This window comes from Phalacrocorax carbo, chromosome 1, assembly GCF_963921805.1.
Source record: "Phalacrocorax carbo chromosome 1, bPhaCar2.1, whole genome shotgun sequence".
NCBI lineage: Eukaryota > Metazoa > Chordata > Aves > Suliformes > Phalacrocoracidae > Phalacrocorax > Phalacrocorax carbo.
In genome coordinates this window covers 218,202,715-218,219,736 of record NC_087513.1, presented here as the reverse complement: position 1 = coordinate 218,219,736, position 17,022 = coordinate 218,202,715, and the positions used below count along the sequence as shown (strand labels likewise).

At 54.4% G+C, this 17,022-nt stretch overlaps 1 protein-coding gene across 1 annotated transcript; it reads left to right on the top strand.

Annotated features, from left to right (window-relative positions):
• Positions 1-9,640: 9,640 nt before the first annotated feature.
• LOC104041691 (hemoglobin subunit rho) lies at positions 9,641-11,315 on the top strand. Its single transcript, XM_064441657.1, has 3 exons — positions 9,641-9,792; positions 9,892-10,114; positions 11,132-11,315. The coding sequence occupies exons 1-3, from the start codon at positions 9,701-9,703 to the stop codon at positions 11,258-11,260; spliced, it is 444 nt and encodes a 147-aa protein (XP_064297727.1). The 5' UTR covers positions 9,641-9,700; the 3' UTR covers positions 11,261-11,315.
• The last annotated feature ends 5,707 nt before the right edge of the window (positions 11,316-17,022 follow it).

Below are 17,022 nucleotides of genomic sequence, written 5' to 3'. Positions count from 1 at the left end.
TGGCTGTGCCGTGGTGGGGCCCCGCAGCTGTGGTGCGCCGTTCCTTGGGCAAAGCCGCACACACGCACAACTCGCAGGGTGCCGTGGGGGGTTCATGGGGGGTCCCGGGGGGAACAAGCCGGGTCTGCCCCAGTGAGTCGCGCAGGGTGGCTTGGCCAGCCTTGCTTTTCTTTCCCCCTCCCTTCCTTGAACCCACGCTTCAGTTTCCCTGCCTGGAAAAAGAGGATTTGCTTCCATCTGCATCAGCCCGAAGGTCTGTTGGTCCTTTTCCCAGCACTGCGTGCATGAACAGGCACAAAGGTTGTCCCAGCAAGTGCCACGTTTCAAACGTGAAGGAAAAGGTGTTTTCTGGGGCAGCGATGGTGCCTTCCACTCCTGACTGTGTTCCTGTTTGGAAGGGGCTCATGCAAAACACCAGCTCCTGGGATGGCAGGAGATCCCAGGTGAATTTTGTGCCTTACGACCCACGGGACAGCTCAGCGCTTCGGCATGCAAACGGCCTGTGCTATGGCTCACCCTAAGCCACATTTGCCCAAAAGCCCCTCAATCCCAGCGAAGGAGGCCAGCTTGCCAGCACATGGCAGAGCTTGCCCCAAGCACGGCAGGCTCAGCGCCCGCCTGCACGGAATCGCGCTCGGTACGGTCGAGGGGGCATTTCACAAACGCCGAACGGGCCTGCCGTCAGCCTCCAGCTGGAATGTTACCAAAGAGCTGGCTAAGGGAGAGCACATCTTTTATCCCTGGGGTAGGAGAAGGGCATGGGACAGCAAACATCCCCCTTTCTTGAGGGGGATCCTGCCCTGCCGTGAGCATTTCATGGCACTTTAGGGGAGCAGCTGCCCTGTTTGGTGCCTCAGTTTTCCCACAAAGAGCTCCATGCCTACCAACCACGCAGGGGGAAGCAGGGAGCCCTCTGATCCCCTGAGACCCACCTTCTGGGAAGGGGAGGAAGGTGGTGTGCTTCCCTCTCCTGTGGAAATAGGAAAGGTTTCAAAAGCAGCTGGCACATTTCACACACTCTCCCCCACCTCCCACAGCCTTGCACCAGGGCAAGAGGGGAGGATGAAAAAGAGGGGTTGATTATCAGGACATGTCCCACTGTCCCTCTGGGAATATAAGTCGCCTGAGCCTGCCATGGGCTCTGCCCCAGAGATGGAGGGCAGTCATGAAAACTATGCTGCCATAGGGGTGAACAGCCTGTGCTTGCCCAGGTAATCCAGGGCTGCTGTGTCTCCAGGTTCTCCTAAGAAAAAATAAAAATTAAAAAAAAAAAGCTAAATATTTTTCAGCTGGTTGCTACGCTGCCTCAGCAGAAACATTTTCTGCTGCATCAGAAGTCTGACACAGCATAAAGGGGACCGCTGCTCCTCGGCCAAGGGCTGCTTTATCTCTGCACAGATGGGCTCCTGTTTGTGCCGTCTGAGCTATCGCCCCACCGCAGCCCCGCGCTGCAGCCGGGCTGGGAGAGGCTGCCGTGACTCAGCACCCTGCCGTGGGTGCCGGGTGCTGATGCAAACTCGCTGCACTCGATTTACGGTGGGGGAGCGTGCCACAGCAGTATGGCAGAAATAGCTACAACAGCCTGCTGCAGAAAACGGGCTTGAGTCCTGGGCATGGGAGTGAGGTCCCTGTCTGGCTCTGCCGGGCAGGCGGTGCTGGTTTCTGAGCTGGCTTTCCGCCTGGATGTCTGAAGAGGACTCTCAAAATAAATTGTCCCTCTGGGCCGGGGTGAAACAGGGTCTGTGGGATGTTCCCTGAGCTCCATCTCAGCTCTGCCCCACAGAGATGCTGTTATTTAGGACTCCCTGGGAAAAAAGGGATCTACCTATTGCACGATGCTGGGATGATGGCTTGGGGCTATGGAGAGCTGAGCAATATGAGTAACGTCCTTCAGGCCAGTCCCTGATTCACCCACAAGTCCTAGGACCACAGAGGTGCTGGGATGAGCTGGTGAAGTCCAGGGCCTCTGGCAGGGCAGCTGGAGAAAGGCTCTGCCAAGGGCTGCCCCAAACACAGGGTTTTGGTGCATCGCTCAGTGCGGGGGGCTGCTCTCCCCTGCAAGGGGTACATGGTGCAGGCAGCCCTCAAAGAGCTACTCAGCGGCTGCAGAACGACTGCCCCAGGTTCCAGCCCATCTTCAGAACCACTTTTGCTACTTGAATAAGGAGCAGTTGCCAGACTGGAGTCAGGTCTCCCCTTCTGCCTTGCTAAAACCAAGTCCCAAGACAGAAGCAGGTCTGGCTCTGTCCGTTGCCAGCATTAACATCTTGAAAGCCACCAGGGAGACACAACCCATACAGAAAATGTATTCCTGACCCAGCTGGTCCTATGCCACAAACAGGAGGAGAAAAGTCCTTGTCTGAGCTTGGCAATGCACTTCTTGGTCCCACAGGAGCCTTCCTTGGTCACAGGGACCCCTTTCATTAACAAGAGCCTGGGACTGTAAGGTCTGCAACACGGCTCTTGTGGCTCCCATCCAGTGCTTGGGGGCTTTTTTGGGGGGGGGGTGTCTGTGGTTAAGGAAGCCTTCTGCAAAGCAATGACAGGCAGAGCCAGCCAGACCTGCAGCAGGTGTAGTGCTGGGAGGACTGGCTACGTCCCTTGGAGCTAACCTGTGCCTTAGGAAAAAAGATGCTGGAGCCTTGTTGGGAGGGGGGGAAGCGAGGCCATTTGCCCTTACTCTGAAGTCTCTGGGGTTTAAGCGTATGGAGGGTTACCTGCTCTCCACACTGTACTTCTGCCCACCACGAGTACAACCAAGCATGTTCCTGGAGCAGCGGGCTCCTCGGCTCTTCCTGCAGCAGCTCGGCTCCATTTCTCCAAGGCTCCCTTAGTGACCACAGGTGCAGAAGGATGTGGGGAGGAGAGGGGAGCAGCCTTGCCGTTCAGGTGTGAGAGTGCTCCCCAAGGCACGAGCACGGGCAAGGGCTGGGGGAAGCGGTGGAGGAAGGCAGCGTCGGATGCCATTAGCAGCCAAGCGAAGGAGGTGGCTGGTGCCTGCGCTTGAGATTTGGAGCCACATGTGCCTTGGGAGCACTGCAAAAGCCCCAGGATTTTCAGAGACAAAGGTTTCATGCCTCTTGTCTCGGTCCTGAGGATGGTGTCCAACCTGCCTGGCACAGCTGGGCTCCCTCCCACAGGGATTTCGCTCCCCAGCCCATCCCACAGCAGGTGAGCCCAGACCCTCTGTGCCCCGTGGAATGATCCTGACCTCCTGTGCCACCACCAGTTCGGCTCTGCGGCTCTTCCTTTCCTGGGCCTGTAAAGCACCCAGGGTCCAGCCCTGGGAAACGGGTCTTTCTGGCCACTTTCTGCTCTCCTGAACTGACAACTGTGAGTTTGAGCCCTGCATCAGCAGAGCTGCATGTGCAAAAAAGCTGAGTCCAGGGGAATTCCCCGCTGACTTGTCAGAGTGCAGAGACACAGGAGGGCGAAGGCGCCGGGTCAGCCACCAGCTCCAGGCAGTGTTTGTGCCTGCAGAACCACAGGGATGCTGCAGACCACCAAGGATCAGGACTTTCACACTAGCCACGGTTCGGCTGAGTTGCCAGCAACACAGAGGGGTTGCACTGCGGGATTTTAGTGTGGCCACAGGGACACAGCCTCACACACAGGGCTGCGCCAATGCCCCAGGCCCTTTTGCTTTGTAGGTTTCCTAACCAGGGCACTATAATTCATGGCACTGTGTTATCCCATGGTATTATAATAACTTATTTCAGCTGCATGGGCAGGAGACCCCAGAAGGGACCTTCTCTGTGGGTCTGATTTTCCATCCCTTTCTCTCTCATCTGCTCACCTTTTGCTCTGGCAGTGCCCAGGGGCCCTGGGAAACACACATTTAGGGATCCCCACATCACTAGAGGAGCAGAGGGGAGGGCTCGGTGACTGAGAGTCAGGGCCCATCCTCCTGAGCAGCGGCATTGGTGCACACTTCACAGTGGTGTGAAAGCTGCCTTTGGGCACTAAGCAGCAATGAAGGAGAGCCCGAAATCCTGCCCTGTAACACCTCTCACATGCCCTAAGCAAAAAAAAAAAAATGATAGGAAAACTCAGTTTACCCCATAGATACCAGGGCTGCACGCTGGTGTGACCAGCAAAGGGCGGCAGCTGATGTGTGGACGGAGGTATGTCTGTACAGCTGTCCGTACGCCAGCAGGCAGCAGAGCCGGACCCCAGCCCCACGAATAATGCAGCCCGTTTCTGCTAAATCGAGGAGCAGAAAACAGGCTGTCACATCTTGAGCGTGGCCAGGCGCTGGCTTTTATCTCGGGTTGCAGCGAGGGTGGCGAGGAGCTATCTGGTGCGGGGCTCGCAGGGCGTGGGTGGCGATGGGCTGCCTGTGGGTGATAGAGGGGGAGCTGGGCATGGCCAGGGCGGTGGGGTCCCAACCAGCCTCTGTCAGGCTGATAGCTGGGTGTCGTGCTACCCTGCTGCGGCCAGGAATGCTGCACCGGCCCGAGCGTGGCAAAGCAAAGAGCCCTGCTCTGGGACAAGAGGTGCTGCAAAGGTGCAGCACGGTCCAGCAGCAAAGCGTGCACCATGCTGCGATGGAGGCTCGTCACACACCTGGTCACAGCTGGAAAACCCCATCTGGCTCCCTCAACCCCGGCCCCTCTGCACCCCGGGAAGCGCCGCACCGACCGCGTGCCTCACGCGAGCTGTCCCCCGCGGGTCTCCCCCCCAGCCCAAAGGGCTCGTGTGCAGCCCAGGGCACACGTTCTGGTAGAAAGCCACAGGCTGGACCCTCTTGCCAGGAGCCTGTTCCTCCTGTGTTGGGCAGATGAAAACCCCAGTGAGGGTGAGGGGCGAGAGCAAACCAGCAACTCGGTTATAAGCAGGAAAAACACTGCCTTAAATGAGACTGTCTTGGAGACAGCTGGTCATGAATAAAAGAGCTGCTTTTGCCTATTTCTAGATTGCTTTTGCCTAAGTATTTGTGTTGGGGGACAGAATCGTAAAATGGTTTGTGTTGGAAGGGACCTTCACAGGCCATCCAGTCCAACCCCCTGCCATGGGCAGGGACATCTCCAGCTCCATCAGGTCGCTCAGAGCCTGTCCAGCCTCACCTGGGATATGTCCAAGGACGGCGCATCAACCACCTCCCTGGTCACCACCTTCATCATTAGAAATGTCCTCCTTCTATCTCCTTTAAATCTCCCCTGCTTTAGTGTAAAACCATCCCCCCTTGGCCTGTCACAGCAGGCCTTGCTAAAGAGGTCGCCCCCACCCTTCCTGCAGCCCCCCTTTAAGCCCTGGGGGGCCGCAATAAGGTCTCCCCGCAGCCTTCTCTCCCCCAGGCTGAACAACCCCAGCTCTCCCAGCCCGGCCTCGCAGCAGAGGGGCTCCAGCCCCCGGAGCATTTCTGTGCCCCCCCTGGCCCCGCTCCAACAGCCCCGTGTCTGTCCCGCGCTGAGGAGCCCCGAGCTGGAGGCGGCGCTGCAGGGGGGTCTCACAGAGCGGGGCAGGGGGGCAGGACCCCCTCCCTCGCCCCGCTGCCCGCGCTGCTGGGGATGCAGCCCCGGGCACGGGTGGGGGTCTGGGCTGTGAGCGCACATGGCCGGCTCGTGTCCAGCTTTTCACCCCCAGCACCCCCAGGCCCTTCTCGGCAGGGCTGCCCTCCATCCCCCCATCCCCCAGCCTGTGTGGGTACCGGGGTGGCCCCGGCCCAGGGGCAGGACCTTACACTTGGCCTTGTTGAACCTCATGAGTTTCTCCCAGGCCCCCCCTCCAGCATGGTCAGGTCTTTCTGGATGACATCCCATCCTTCAGGTGTGTTAACTGCGCCGCTCAGCTTGGTGTCATCTGCAAACTTGCTGAGGGTGCCCTCCATCCCACTGTCTGTGTCATTGATGACGATATTAAACAGCGCTGGGCCCGCTACAGACCCCTGAGGGACACCAATTGCCACCGGTCTCCAGCTGGACATTGAGCCATTGACCACTACCCTCTGGATGCAGCCATCCAGCCAGTTCCTTATCCACCGAACAGTCCACCCTTCAAATCTGTATCTCTCCAGTTTAGAGAGAAGGATGCTATGGAGGACCATGTCAAAGGCCTTACAGAAGTCTAGGTAGATGACATCCACAACTCTTCCCTTGCCCACTGATGTAGTCACTCCATCAGAGAAGGCCACTAGGTTGGTCAGGCAGGACTTGCCCTTGGTAAAGCCATGCTGGCTCCCCCGAATCACCCCCCTGTCCTCCATGTGGAGGGATACATGAACAGGGTCAGGTCACATGCCCTGCCATGCCCTGGAGGTCCTCTGTGCATTTCTGCTGCAACCAGCCCCCAGCCTCCAGACAGTGTCACCTGAAACCCAGTTTTCAGACCCAGGAGATTTCCTACAAAATTAAAGCAATACAGTAAAATGCTCTAAGTCAATTAAAACACCAAGGCCCATGCTTACATGATAAGTAAATCATTATGTGGCATGAAATTCAGCCCAGAGCAGTCAGAGCAAGGGGTACTCTGCAACTCTTGGAGTCAGACCTAAAGGGTACAAAGGATTAAGCCTGGATCCTGAAAATAGAGATCCACATCAGGAGCAGAGAGGCATTCATTTAACCTGCAGTTATGTTTTCGCTTAGTTTATTGTTATGGCACAGAAACAATTTGAAATGTCTTTGTGTTGAAAGCAGAGTGCCTCGGGTGATGAGCCACAGTTAAATTAGATAACTCTCCCTGAGGTAATAACATCGAGCTCCCTGCCTGCTTGCTGTAAAACTCCAGTCTGCTCCAAACCTCCATGGCAGTGCGCCTGTGCCTCTTCTCTTTGTGCTCTTTCCTATCCTCCCTTTCCCTCCTAAGGAAAAAAAAAAAAAAGCATTTTCAGAAATTCTGCTTGGCTTTCATGTTCAGGCCAGGAACCAGACAGTCCCAGCCAGGGAGCGCTGTATAAATTACGGTGATTCTGCCCAGCCTGCTGCTGCTCTGCATTTCCCTGAATTCGCCATCGATATCCTGAGCGGGTTTAGGGCAGCCGTTCCGCTGGTTTCCTTACGGTCTGTGAGCATTTTGTAAGGCTTTGCCCTGGCCCTGAATTTGGGGTTCACCTGGATGATAGTCTGAAGTCCCCTTTTGCCCCAGGCACCATTTCTGGAGCAACCCTTTATAGGGTGTCTGCGTTAGCAGTGTGGCGGGCCAAGTTAGCTCTGGCTTTCAAGTTAAACGAAGACACCAGTGCTAGACTGGACACAGCCAAAAGGACCAGTGGGGTAGGAGTAGGCTGAAGCTGAAATATGAATGTACAGCCCAGAATGGCTGTAAAGGGTCATGCTATTATGAACGCTCCACGTCCAGAAGCGTGCAAGTCTCCGATATGACCCTGACCCAGCAAGCTGGCTCATTCACCTGCTATTATTCCTTTGCTATGAATCTCCGTCCTACGGGATTTGAAGAGCTTAAAGAATTACTATACGTATAAAAGAAGCCATTAAAACAAATCAATACAGAAAAGAAGCACTAAACGAGCTGGAATGACTTCAGTGTCTCTTCCTCCTCTCTCTCCTCTGCTTTTCCCCTTCCCCCTCCCCTTGGCTCTTTGTGGCCATCGTTAACCATCCTGTAAAGAAGTGGTCCTGCTCCTGCAACTGCACCAGCAAAAACAGACCCTGAATGGGTCAAAGTGTGGGACCAGGAGACGAGGTTTCTCACTGCAAGCCATGTCTCTGCCTGCTTTTCTGCAGGGTCCAGAAAAACAGCATTTATTACCTACAGATTCTCGCTAATAGCAATACTGCAGTTAATACTCTCCTCCAAGCCTCCGTGTTTGATGTTGTCCTGCTTGTCCCAGCTTCACACTCCTGCTCTCTGCCACCCCTCATTGAGCTTGTTCTTGCTGCTGGTTCAAATGCAGAAGAAAAGCATCATTATCTTTTCTCTTTTAAAGTTCAGCTCTGCAGAGCTGAAAATGAGACTTCTATCACAGATGAGGCAAATGCATTGCTAATAATAGACCCAGATGTAGCTTGGATTTTATTTTCAGTGTGGGTCTGCCAGGAAATGCAGACTACAGGGTGAGAGAAGGAATACGTGAAATGGGTATTTATTGTTTCCCCCAGCTGAGCATACAGCTGTTTGGGTCAGCTCTGTGCTCAGCAGTATGGGCTGGCTGACTCACATGATGCCAGTATCTGCCTCTGAATTTAGGGCTGCACATATTTGATTTCTCTCTTTGAGTCCTGCCTTACTGAAAATTGACAACTTCTGAAGTCTTCAGATCTCCTTCAGGAGCGAGGGTGTGTGACTGTGTCTGCTCTTTAGGTGAGGAGCTAAAAGCAAGCGCCGGCCACCTGCACGATACATTTATCTGCACTGAGCAGCCTCTGCTCCACGTGGTGTTATCAGACCACCCCGGTGGCTCGCTTGCTGCTGGAAGGGGCCTGTGGGCCTTGCCTAGGATTCAAAAAATTTAAAAAAATTAATAATGCCTCCTAGGACCCTGCGGCAAGGAGCTGAAGTGAGACTACAGACATGAGCCGCCCCAACCGGATCATAGTGATGCGCTCGTGCCACTGCTCCGTGTGGCCCCATGAGACCCATGGACCAGTATCGATCTGTAACTGGAATGGGTCAGAGGTCTGGATGACACCTCCTAAACTGCCTACAGACAGACCCAAAGTCCATGGTCTTGTCAGGATGCCCTAAGCCTCATGCATCCTGGTTTTGCCTTTCTAAGTGTGGCTTCACCCAAAGCCTGGAAAACAGGAAAACACCGGTGTAGTTCAATGGGAAAGTGACACCCAGAGTCAAACAAAAGCCTTTGGTCAGACCTTGAACTGGTAGAAATGGATGTTTCTGGCCTGGCTGTAACATGGTGTGTCCTGCTATACTTGTGCAAGGCATTTAATTTCCCAGCAGGGAAAGGCCGGTGAAGTGCCTGCCTTGTTAGTACTGTACACCCATCAAAAAGCAGAGGATCCTGGCCCCAGTCACAGCCCGCCCCAGCACCTGCATCCCACACAGGTATTCCTCGAAACCTGGGGCACGAGGAGGTGGTCTCTGTTTCACGAGCACCAAGCATGGCTGCACATCCATGGGTCAGGTTCAGGTGTGGAGGAGCTGGACTGACAGGCTAATGTTTTCCACACTTTCACATGATGAAAGGTGCTTGCTTAGGAAGGGGCTTCTCTGCAGGTCTGTGCATCCAGGCCTGCAGAGCTGCAGCCAAGGGCAACAGCAGGCAGCGTCCCCAGGAGAGTGCTCCTGTGCAGACGGGCCTGTGAAGTGCCTGGGTTCATAAATCAGGTCAGCTATCCCGTCAGAGAAATATTCCTCAAGTTTAGAGAGCCTGTAAATCCTGCAGAGAACTCAAAGCTCGGGTGCTGCCGGATGAAGCTGTGCTAAAGCACCTTGCAGGTGGTCGGTGCCGGCTGCAGGGCATGCGGTGGCATGTGCACGCCTACGGCGAGCAGGCAGCCATGGGGAAGGAGAGGGAGATAAGAGGGTATCATGCCCTGAGCCTGCCTGTTAAGCAGGTCACAGGGCTTTTTCCTTGAAGACCACACCTCACTGCAGACTGACCACTCCGTGGACAGACCGACCCACCACTGGTGGGGACCCCCACACTGGCCCCAGCCAATGACCCCGCAGCGCAGGGCGGGGAGGGGCCGCTGGCAGTGGATAAAAGCCTCCGTGGGGTCTGCAGCCCAGCTACGGAACCTGGGTCCTCCCGCAGCGCTGAGCAAAGCCGCCCGCCACCATGGTGCACTGGACAGCCGAAGAGAAGCAGCTCATCGCCAGCCTCTGGAGCAAGGTCAATGTGGAGGAATGCGGCGCCGAGGCCCTGGCCAGGTAGGTCCAGCTCCTGGGCATCTGCTCAGCTGCACCCTGGATTGTGGCAATTGCATTTAACGTGTCTGTGTCTGCTTGTGTCCCCCCATCTCTCCCCAGGCTGCTGATCGTCTACCCCTGGACCCAGAGGTTCTTTGATAACTTTGGGAACCTCTCCAGCCCCACCGCCATCATCGGCAACCCCAAGGTCCGCGCTCATGGCAAGAAAGTGCTCACCTCCTTCGGGGAAGCCGTCAAGAACCTGGAAAACCTCAAGGCGACCTACGCCAAGCTGTCCGAGCTGCACTGCGAGAAGCTGCACGTGGACCCCGAGAACTTCAGGGTGAGCCGTGCTCGGGGCTTGACCCTCTCTCCCTCCATCCTGCAGAGCACCTCAGTGCCTGGAGGGTTTCAAACAAGCATAAATGACATATATTTTAGTTACCAATGAGAAAGGGGCTGGCTTGGATGGAATCTGGGGGAGAGGGGAAGGTTGGGTGTTTGGTAATACCAAGGAAATGCCGGGCTCCAGGCTGTGAGTGGTCTGGGGACAAATACAGGGAGATGCTCTGAAAGCCTGGAGGCTTGCATGGGCATGGCTTGAGAAAAGCAGTAGAAGGATGCAGGGAGGCCAAGTGGGGCTGAGGGTGGAAAGCATGGAAGGAAGGCGCCATGTGCAACCTCTCCCCGGCACCTCCTGGCCCCAGGGATGGGGATACTTAGTCTCCCCTTTTTCCAAGGCTGGCAGACATGGGAGGAGAGGGAAAAGCAAGAGTGGGATGGTCAGGGACTGGACACTGATGGGAAGAGATGAAGGCTGGGATTCGAGACAGAGAGGACAGGTCTGAGGTTGGGGACAGGGTCAGCAGATGAGGGAGAGGAGCAGCAGGAGGGGAATGAAGCAAAAGAGGTCAGGGTGCAGGGGGGTGAGAAGGGAAGGAGCAGTTCAGGCTGGAAGAGATTCAGCAAGTTGGATGTGGCTGATGGCCTCTGTTTTGAGGATGTAGCAGGTAGACCTTGCACTGACCTAACCCTCTGCTCAAGTAATCATGGGGTTTTATGGCAGGAAAAAAAAAAAAAAAAGAAAAAAGACAAAGAAGGTCTAGAAATAAAGTCTAGAGGCTGGAAAAAGCAGGTGTGAGGTGAAGCAGGGACAGAGGAGGTAGATACTGGTGCGTGTGGTCAGCACAGGGCCATTTTCCTGCACAGGGAACTCAGCTAAATGAGCTTCCTTTGGTTGCAGCCTCCAGGACCCACCAGAGCAGCTGGGTTCCCTCCAGCCCCTGGTCACTGGGTCCTGCATAGAGTGAAGGGGTGCTCAAAACTGGGCTGACTTGATTTCTTTCCTTCTCTTTTCCAGCTCCTGGGAGACATCCTCATCATCGTGCTGGCTGCACACTTCACCAAGGACTTCACGCCTGCCTGCCAGGCCACTTGGCAGAAGCTGGTCGGCGTGGTAGCCCATGCTCTGGCCTATAAGTACCATTAAACCCTCTGGAGGCAGATATGTCTTAATAGTCAATAAAAACCCCACATTTTCTGGACTTCTGAATGTGCTCCTGTGTCTCTGTGGCTGCCTGTGGGGTGGGAGGGAGGAAGCAAGGGGCATGAAAGGTGGAAGATGGGCTCTGGGCTGCCGGGAGCATCATGCTCCAGAAAGGCAGTCAGGCTGGCCAAAGGGGAGGCTACTTTTCCTGGGTGTTTGGGCTCTCTCCGAAAGGCATCAGCCTGCTCACTGCTGCCCTTTCCCGCCTGCCCAGCAGGGCTGGTCCTGGACCGCCACGCACAAAGTGATGCTGGGGTGCCCCTCGCATCCAGAGCTCCGGTGGGGCGTCTGGGGATGCTGGCCTCTAAACCAGTGATGGGCCCACATGGTACCTCTGAGCTTGCTGAAATCGCCAGGAGGGGATTTCTGACCTTTTTTTGTGCAGAAATCCAAGCTGCAGGGCAAGTAAGGGCCCCTCTGGCCCTAAACCTCTCAACCTGTAATGCATGCAAGGATATAAATTTGTAGGGATTCACTGAAGCCAGCTTAGATTAGGCAGAAATTTGGCTCTTCATATTTTAGTTCTGATACATTTTTAAGAAGCTGATCAAAAGCATTTTCTGAATCAGCAGTGAAAATATTTTTACCATTACTCTTGTGCATTTTGATGAGAATACGATATCTAAAAGGCAATGTGTATGATCCCAAGAGGAGGGGATGAGGGCAGCTTTTAAGCAGGACTGATCAAAGCATTTTTTTACTCAGATTGCCTTAATGGAAGAATGTTTTTTCACTGCAATGAAAGGATTCTGCATAACCACATCGGTTTCAGCTATGCTTTTCTAGGAATAACTTGAAAAGCAATAAGGACAGCCATGCTGCTGTTTCAGAACGATGAAATCCTTGTTTTGCCTGATTTAGGAATAAGTTTTCTGCCTTTCTCCTGATAAAACAGGGATTTGCCCTTATGACCCCTCTATCCTACACAGACAGCCTGACAGGCAAAGGATCCAGCCCTGCTGGCGGTGCCAAGAACATCCTGGGCTGGAGGAAACAAAAAAAAAGGAAAAACAAAAACCCAGAAGCTTGCCTAACTTTCTCCTGCAGCACAGCCTTCTACTTTCAGCCAGCGAATCGGCATTTCAGCACGATTTCAGGGGGTAAGACCGTCCTCAGTGTCTGGGTCCAGTTAGTGCAAATGTGCAGTTCAAAACCTTGGAAGATGCCACCAAAGAGGAAAGGTCTCCTGCACCTGGGGCATGGGCAGACATAACGTTAACGAAACGACTGCGGGTGCATCCGGCAGCACACGCTGTCCATCCCTGTGTTCGTACCTCCGGGTCCCAAACCGGCACACACGCGCTTGCGCAGTGGCTGTGGGCCTCAGCGTTCTGTTTTCACCCCAGAGTCTGTGTGAATGCCTGAATCGTACCGCTCCTCCTCTCCCGCCCTGTGCCACGGACACATCCCAGTGGTGATGTTCCCTGTGCGCTACGGCCAGCCCCGGACGGTCCTGTCGGCCTTAATCTGCAGTTAGAGGTGCAGGCAAGGGGTGGGCTGCCGTGCTGGTGTTGCAGAGCCGGCGCGCCAGGCTTTGCAAGTGGGAGTTGCCCGTCTCTGGTGTGAAGCAAGAGCAAAGCTATGACCGCTAACAGCCCATCCGACCCCAAAGCGGGGTTGGAAGCAAGCCCTGGATGCAGGCTAGACGAACTCCATGGCGAGCCTGGTGTTGACAAGACACTGCCTAGTCCTAGCAGTGTCACATCAGTAGCTCTAACAGCTCAATACGGAGGGAGCGATGTCAGCGGCGCCTCCTTCCTTTGCAGCCGGGGAATGGAGCACCGCAGGGGAAAGAGCTCGACCAAAGCACCTCCAGCAGCTGGTGGGAAAGCAGGAATCAAAAGTGCATTTCCAGGCTATCCCACTGTGCAGGCTGTCCTCTTTGGGGACAGCACAGTGACGGCGGGCAAAAGCACTGCTCGTGTTTCACCATGCGATAAAATGGCCATTGGGGCGTTTCTGCAGAGCCGGTGCCGAGTGACGCTGCGATGCTCGGGCAGGGCTGGAAGCCACAAAGCGCCAGGGGACAGCGAGCCAGCAGCTTGGTTCTCAGCAGTTGGCTCACGTTCAGGACCTGAATCCTGCCTTGCCCCCCGTTACACCACTTCAGTGAGCCCCGGGTGCTCACCGTGAGCCCACGAGGATCTCTGCGTGGTGCAGACAGCCTTTTGGAGCCCAGAGTCCCTTTGAAGTGGTCCCAGCCCTCCATGGACTGACCAAGGCAAGGCTGGCTGATGCACATTCCCGTTTTGCCACTCCGGGGGGAAGGAGCTCCTGCCCCCAGCTGGGAGACGACGAGATGCTGGCACAGAGCGGGACGAGCCTGTACAGGGCTGTCCAGCTGGGAAAAGAAGATCACAGCAAATAAAGTGGGAACAAAGACACCCTCGAGACCTACTGGCTTAAGACACAAGAAACTGCATGTTTTGGAGGAGAGAGAAGAGGCTGGCCTGGATCCAGAGTGGCAGAGGCTGCGTACAGCTGCCACTCCTTCTGATAAGGGCTCTGGTAAAGCTTGGCGTGGGACACTGCCTGCTGCAATCAGAGTGACCAATAAATTCTGCTTGTTTCAGAAAGGCTCTCGCTCACTGTAACTGCTTTTTGCCGCCGTCAGGACAGTTCATCTATAAAAAGGAAAGGTTCCCGTTCGTGGAAGTGGGCATGTCCCAGCGTGAGGTCAAGAGACGAGGAACAGCTTAGGGGATCTTCCACCATGCCAAAGGGAACAGCCGGCTGGAAGGAGGCTCGAGGGAAGAGTCCTGAGCACAGTGAGATCCATCCCAGGCAGACAGCACAAGGGCCCCTAGTTTTCCTTCTGGGGTTAAGCTGGGGTTAAGCGTGCCACAGGGTATTGCTGTGGGTGTGCTAGGGGAAAGGAGACCTCCCTTTGACTCTGTTAACTGGAAAAAAGCTACAGAAATTGCCTCTACTTGGCTCATTGTGATGAATATTTCCCCTCCCACCCTGTGCCACCAAACAGCCCCCTCAACAGACAATCCCTGCCCCAGGAGTCCTGAGGGTCCAAAAAAATGCCAGCTGGGGCTCTACCCCCAAGCCATAAAGCAGGTGATCTTAGAATTAACCCTTTCTTATAAAAATGGGTGAGATGGATGGATCCCCTGGAGAAGCCCAAAGCAAAGCACAGGGCTGGGACCGTCTGGGCTGTCGTGCCTGTGCTTTTGCCACGTGTCTCTCTGCTGTCTCAGCGCATGCAGGGCTGCTTACAGCGGATGCTCGTGGTGTTCTGGCCGAGATCGCCCTGCCATCCTTGCAGGCACCTTCGGGGCTGTGTCTGCTTGACTGTGAGCTCCTGTCTCTGACGGCATTATGGACCGCTGCCCAGGTGTTGTAAACAGCCTCTGGGGCTGCCCAGCGTAGCAGGTTTCCTTAAAATGCCTTTGTGGCTGATTAAGCTTAAAACGAAAAAGCCCTTGGAAGTCTTTCACAGGGAGTTTAATCTCATGTTTTCCCTCTGTCAGCTAACCGTCCTGTGGCTCTAATGCAGTTGCTGGAGGTGATGTGCAAAGCACTTTGAAGGAATCCCGCCCCAGGATGGGACGATGTTCTCCGGCAGGGACACCGCGAGCTCGGGACGTGGTCACAGCAGCGAGCGAGGGGGAGCCGTGTAGGCTGGGGAGGGACAGGGCTGAGGGAGAAGGAAGGAAAGATAAGGCAAAGCTCAGCAAGCCCCAGGAGCTGTTCATTCTTTGCTTCTTCTCTTGGTTTAGCATCTCACCTCATGCCTGGGATGGGCATTTGAAACTGCCCTTGTGGAGTGGTGGATCCGAGCTGCGCTGGTGCCGAGGTGCCACAAGACCGATGCCACCAGTTTACCAGTCCACTCTGCTAAAAAAGTATCTGGGATCTGTGTCTGCAGAGCAATTTACTGATGTTAGAGCCTTCTCATCTCTTGTATTAACTGAGAAAGCATGTGAATGAACCGGTTTGCACACCTAGCAATTAGTGTTGCATAGAGTTGCAAGTAGAGAATTTAATTTAAGGTCGGGTCACCAGTTGCAGCTGAGGGCAGAGCTCAGTACCTGACTGTATCACAGACCTCTTGCATGATTTTAAGTGCATCAATGCATCCTACGGTGCATCAGGACCCTGTTTGCAAAATTATACTGTTAAGAATACTTTTATACTTTGACAGCCTCCCCCGTTAGTATGAAACACCTTGGATCAGGATGCCCTGTCAAGTAGGAGGGTGGAAAAAAGTCACAACTTTTGAAGACATAGTAACTGCAGGGAGTAACGGTATCGACCAGAGGTAAGGATGGAAAAACCAACAGGCAGTTTTATTTGGAGCAGGCAGATAAGAAACAAGATAGTGCTCTTCAGATTTGTAAAGGGGGTTGCCAAGAGGACAGACTTCATCCTGCATGCAGTGAGAGATCACCCCTGCAAGGCTGTTTCTTAGGGCTCAATTATTTTATGTGAACAAACATTTTGATCAAGACAGCTCTACCAACAGTAGAAATGCTGCTTTGCTGGGACCGCTTATTTTTTTGGGGGTATGAGGTATGTTATATATCAAAAGACACCTTTTTTCCTCTATAACCAGTGTCTGTACTCAAGAGTTTGTCAGTGTTAATGCCTGATATAACAAAACCATCCAACTTTTGCCATGCGGACAGAGTTTTATTGCATATTTCTGTTAGCATTCTGAAAAAAATAAGTATGGTTTCCTATTTGGTTCTGCCTTTTATTTGGTGTACACCACATTTCTGATTTGGTCAGGTTCAGAACTGTGCCCCAGAGCCAGCCAGCTATTAGACTAAGGGGCATTCATCAGCCCCATACAGTAATGAGGCATTCAAAACCCAAAATAAAATTAATATTGTGTTGTCCTTTTCCTGGAGGACCAGCAGATAAAATTAGCATTGGACTGGTTTTGCTCAGTACGGCCTGGACCTAGACTCCCGCTGGCATCAGGTGGGATGGACTGTCCACATGGGTGATGTGTCCAGCCTGGACTCCTCATAGGACTAAGACTAGGGGTAACACTGTGCTCTTGAGACCCGTAACTCAGAGTCGTGCCTTCGAGGCGGACCCACTTTTCTCTGGTGACAGGGAATTGCGCTGGAGATGGGCAGTAGGAGAGCTCGGGCTCAGAACAGCAAACGGACAGCAGCGATGCACAGTGATGACAGACAGCAGCTCTGGAGCTCTTTGCTAGGACAGACAAGAAAGGAGGTTCCTGCATTTAAAGCATGGGGCCTAGATTTGGTCATTCAATCCTTGTTTCCCAGTAAGCCTCTGGCCCTCAGAGCTGGGGCGGAGGATGCCTAGACCTGTTCGGGATGAATCCCAGGAGTGCAGGGCACCAATGCACAATAAAGACTCTGAAAACATGGGCAAAGCGGAGACTGCAAACACTGTGAAGGTCACTGCCTGTCCTTGGGTCTGCACCGCACGGTCAGCCCCCAGCGCCCGGCTGCCTCTGCAGTACGGGAAACCCGCAGCCGGCGAGGAGCCGTGCAGGCAGCTCTACCTGCACTCGGGGCTGCAGATACCAGTGCATGGGTATGAGACGATGCTTGTCCACTCAAAGGCAGAGGGGGGAAAGGGCCTCTTTTCCCCTTGGACAGCATCCAAAACTGCTATCTTTCCTTGCGCAGAGCAGCTCCCTCCCCAGCCCCAACCAATCGTTAGGTGAACTGAGATTAGGACAAGCCGTTACTAGCACATAAAAATCCCGGGGG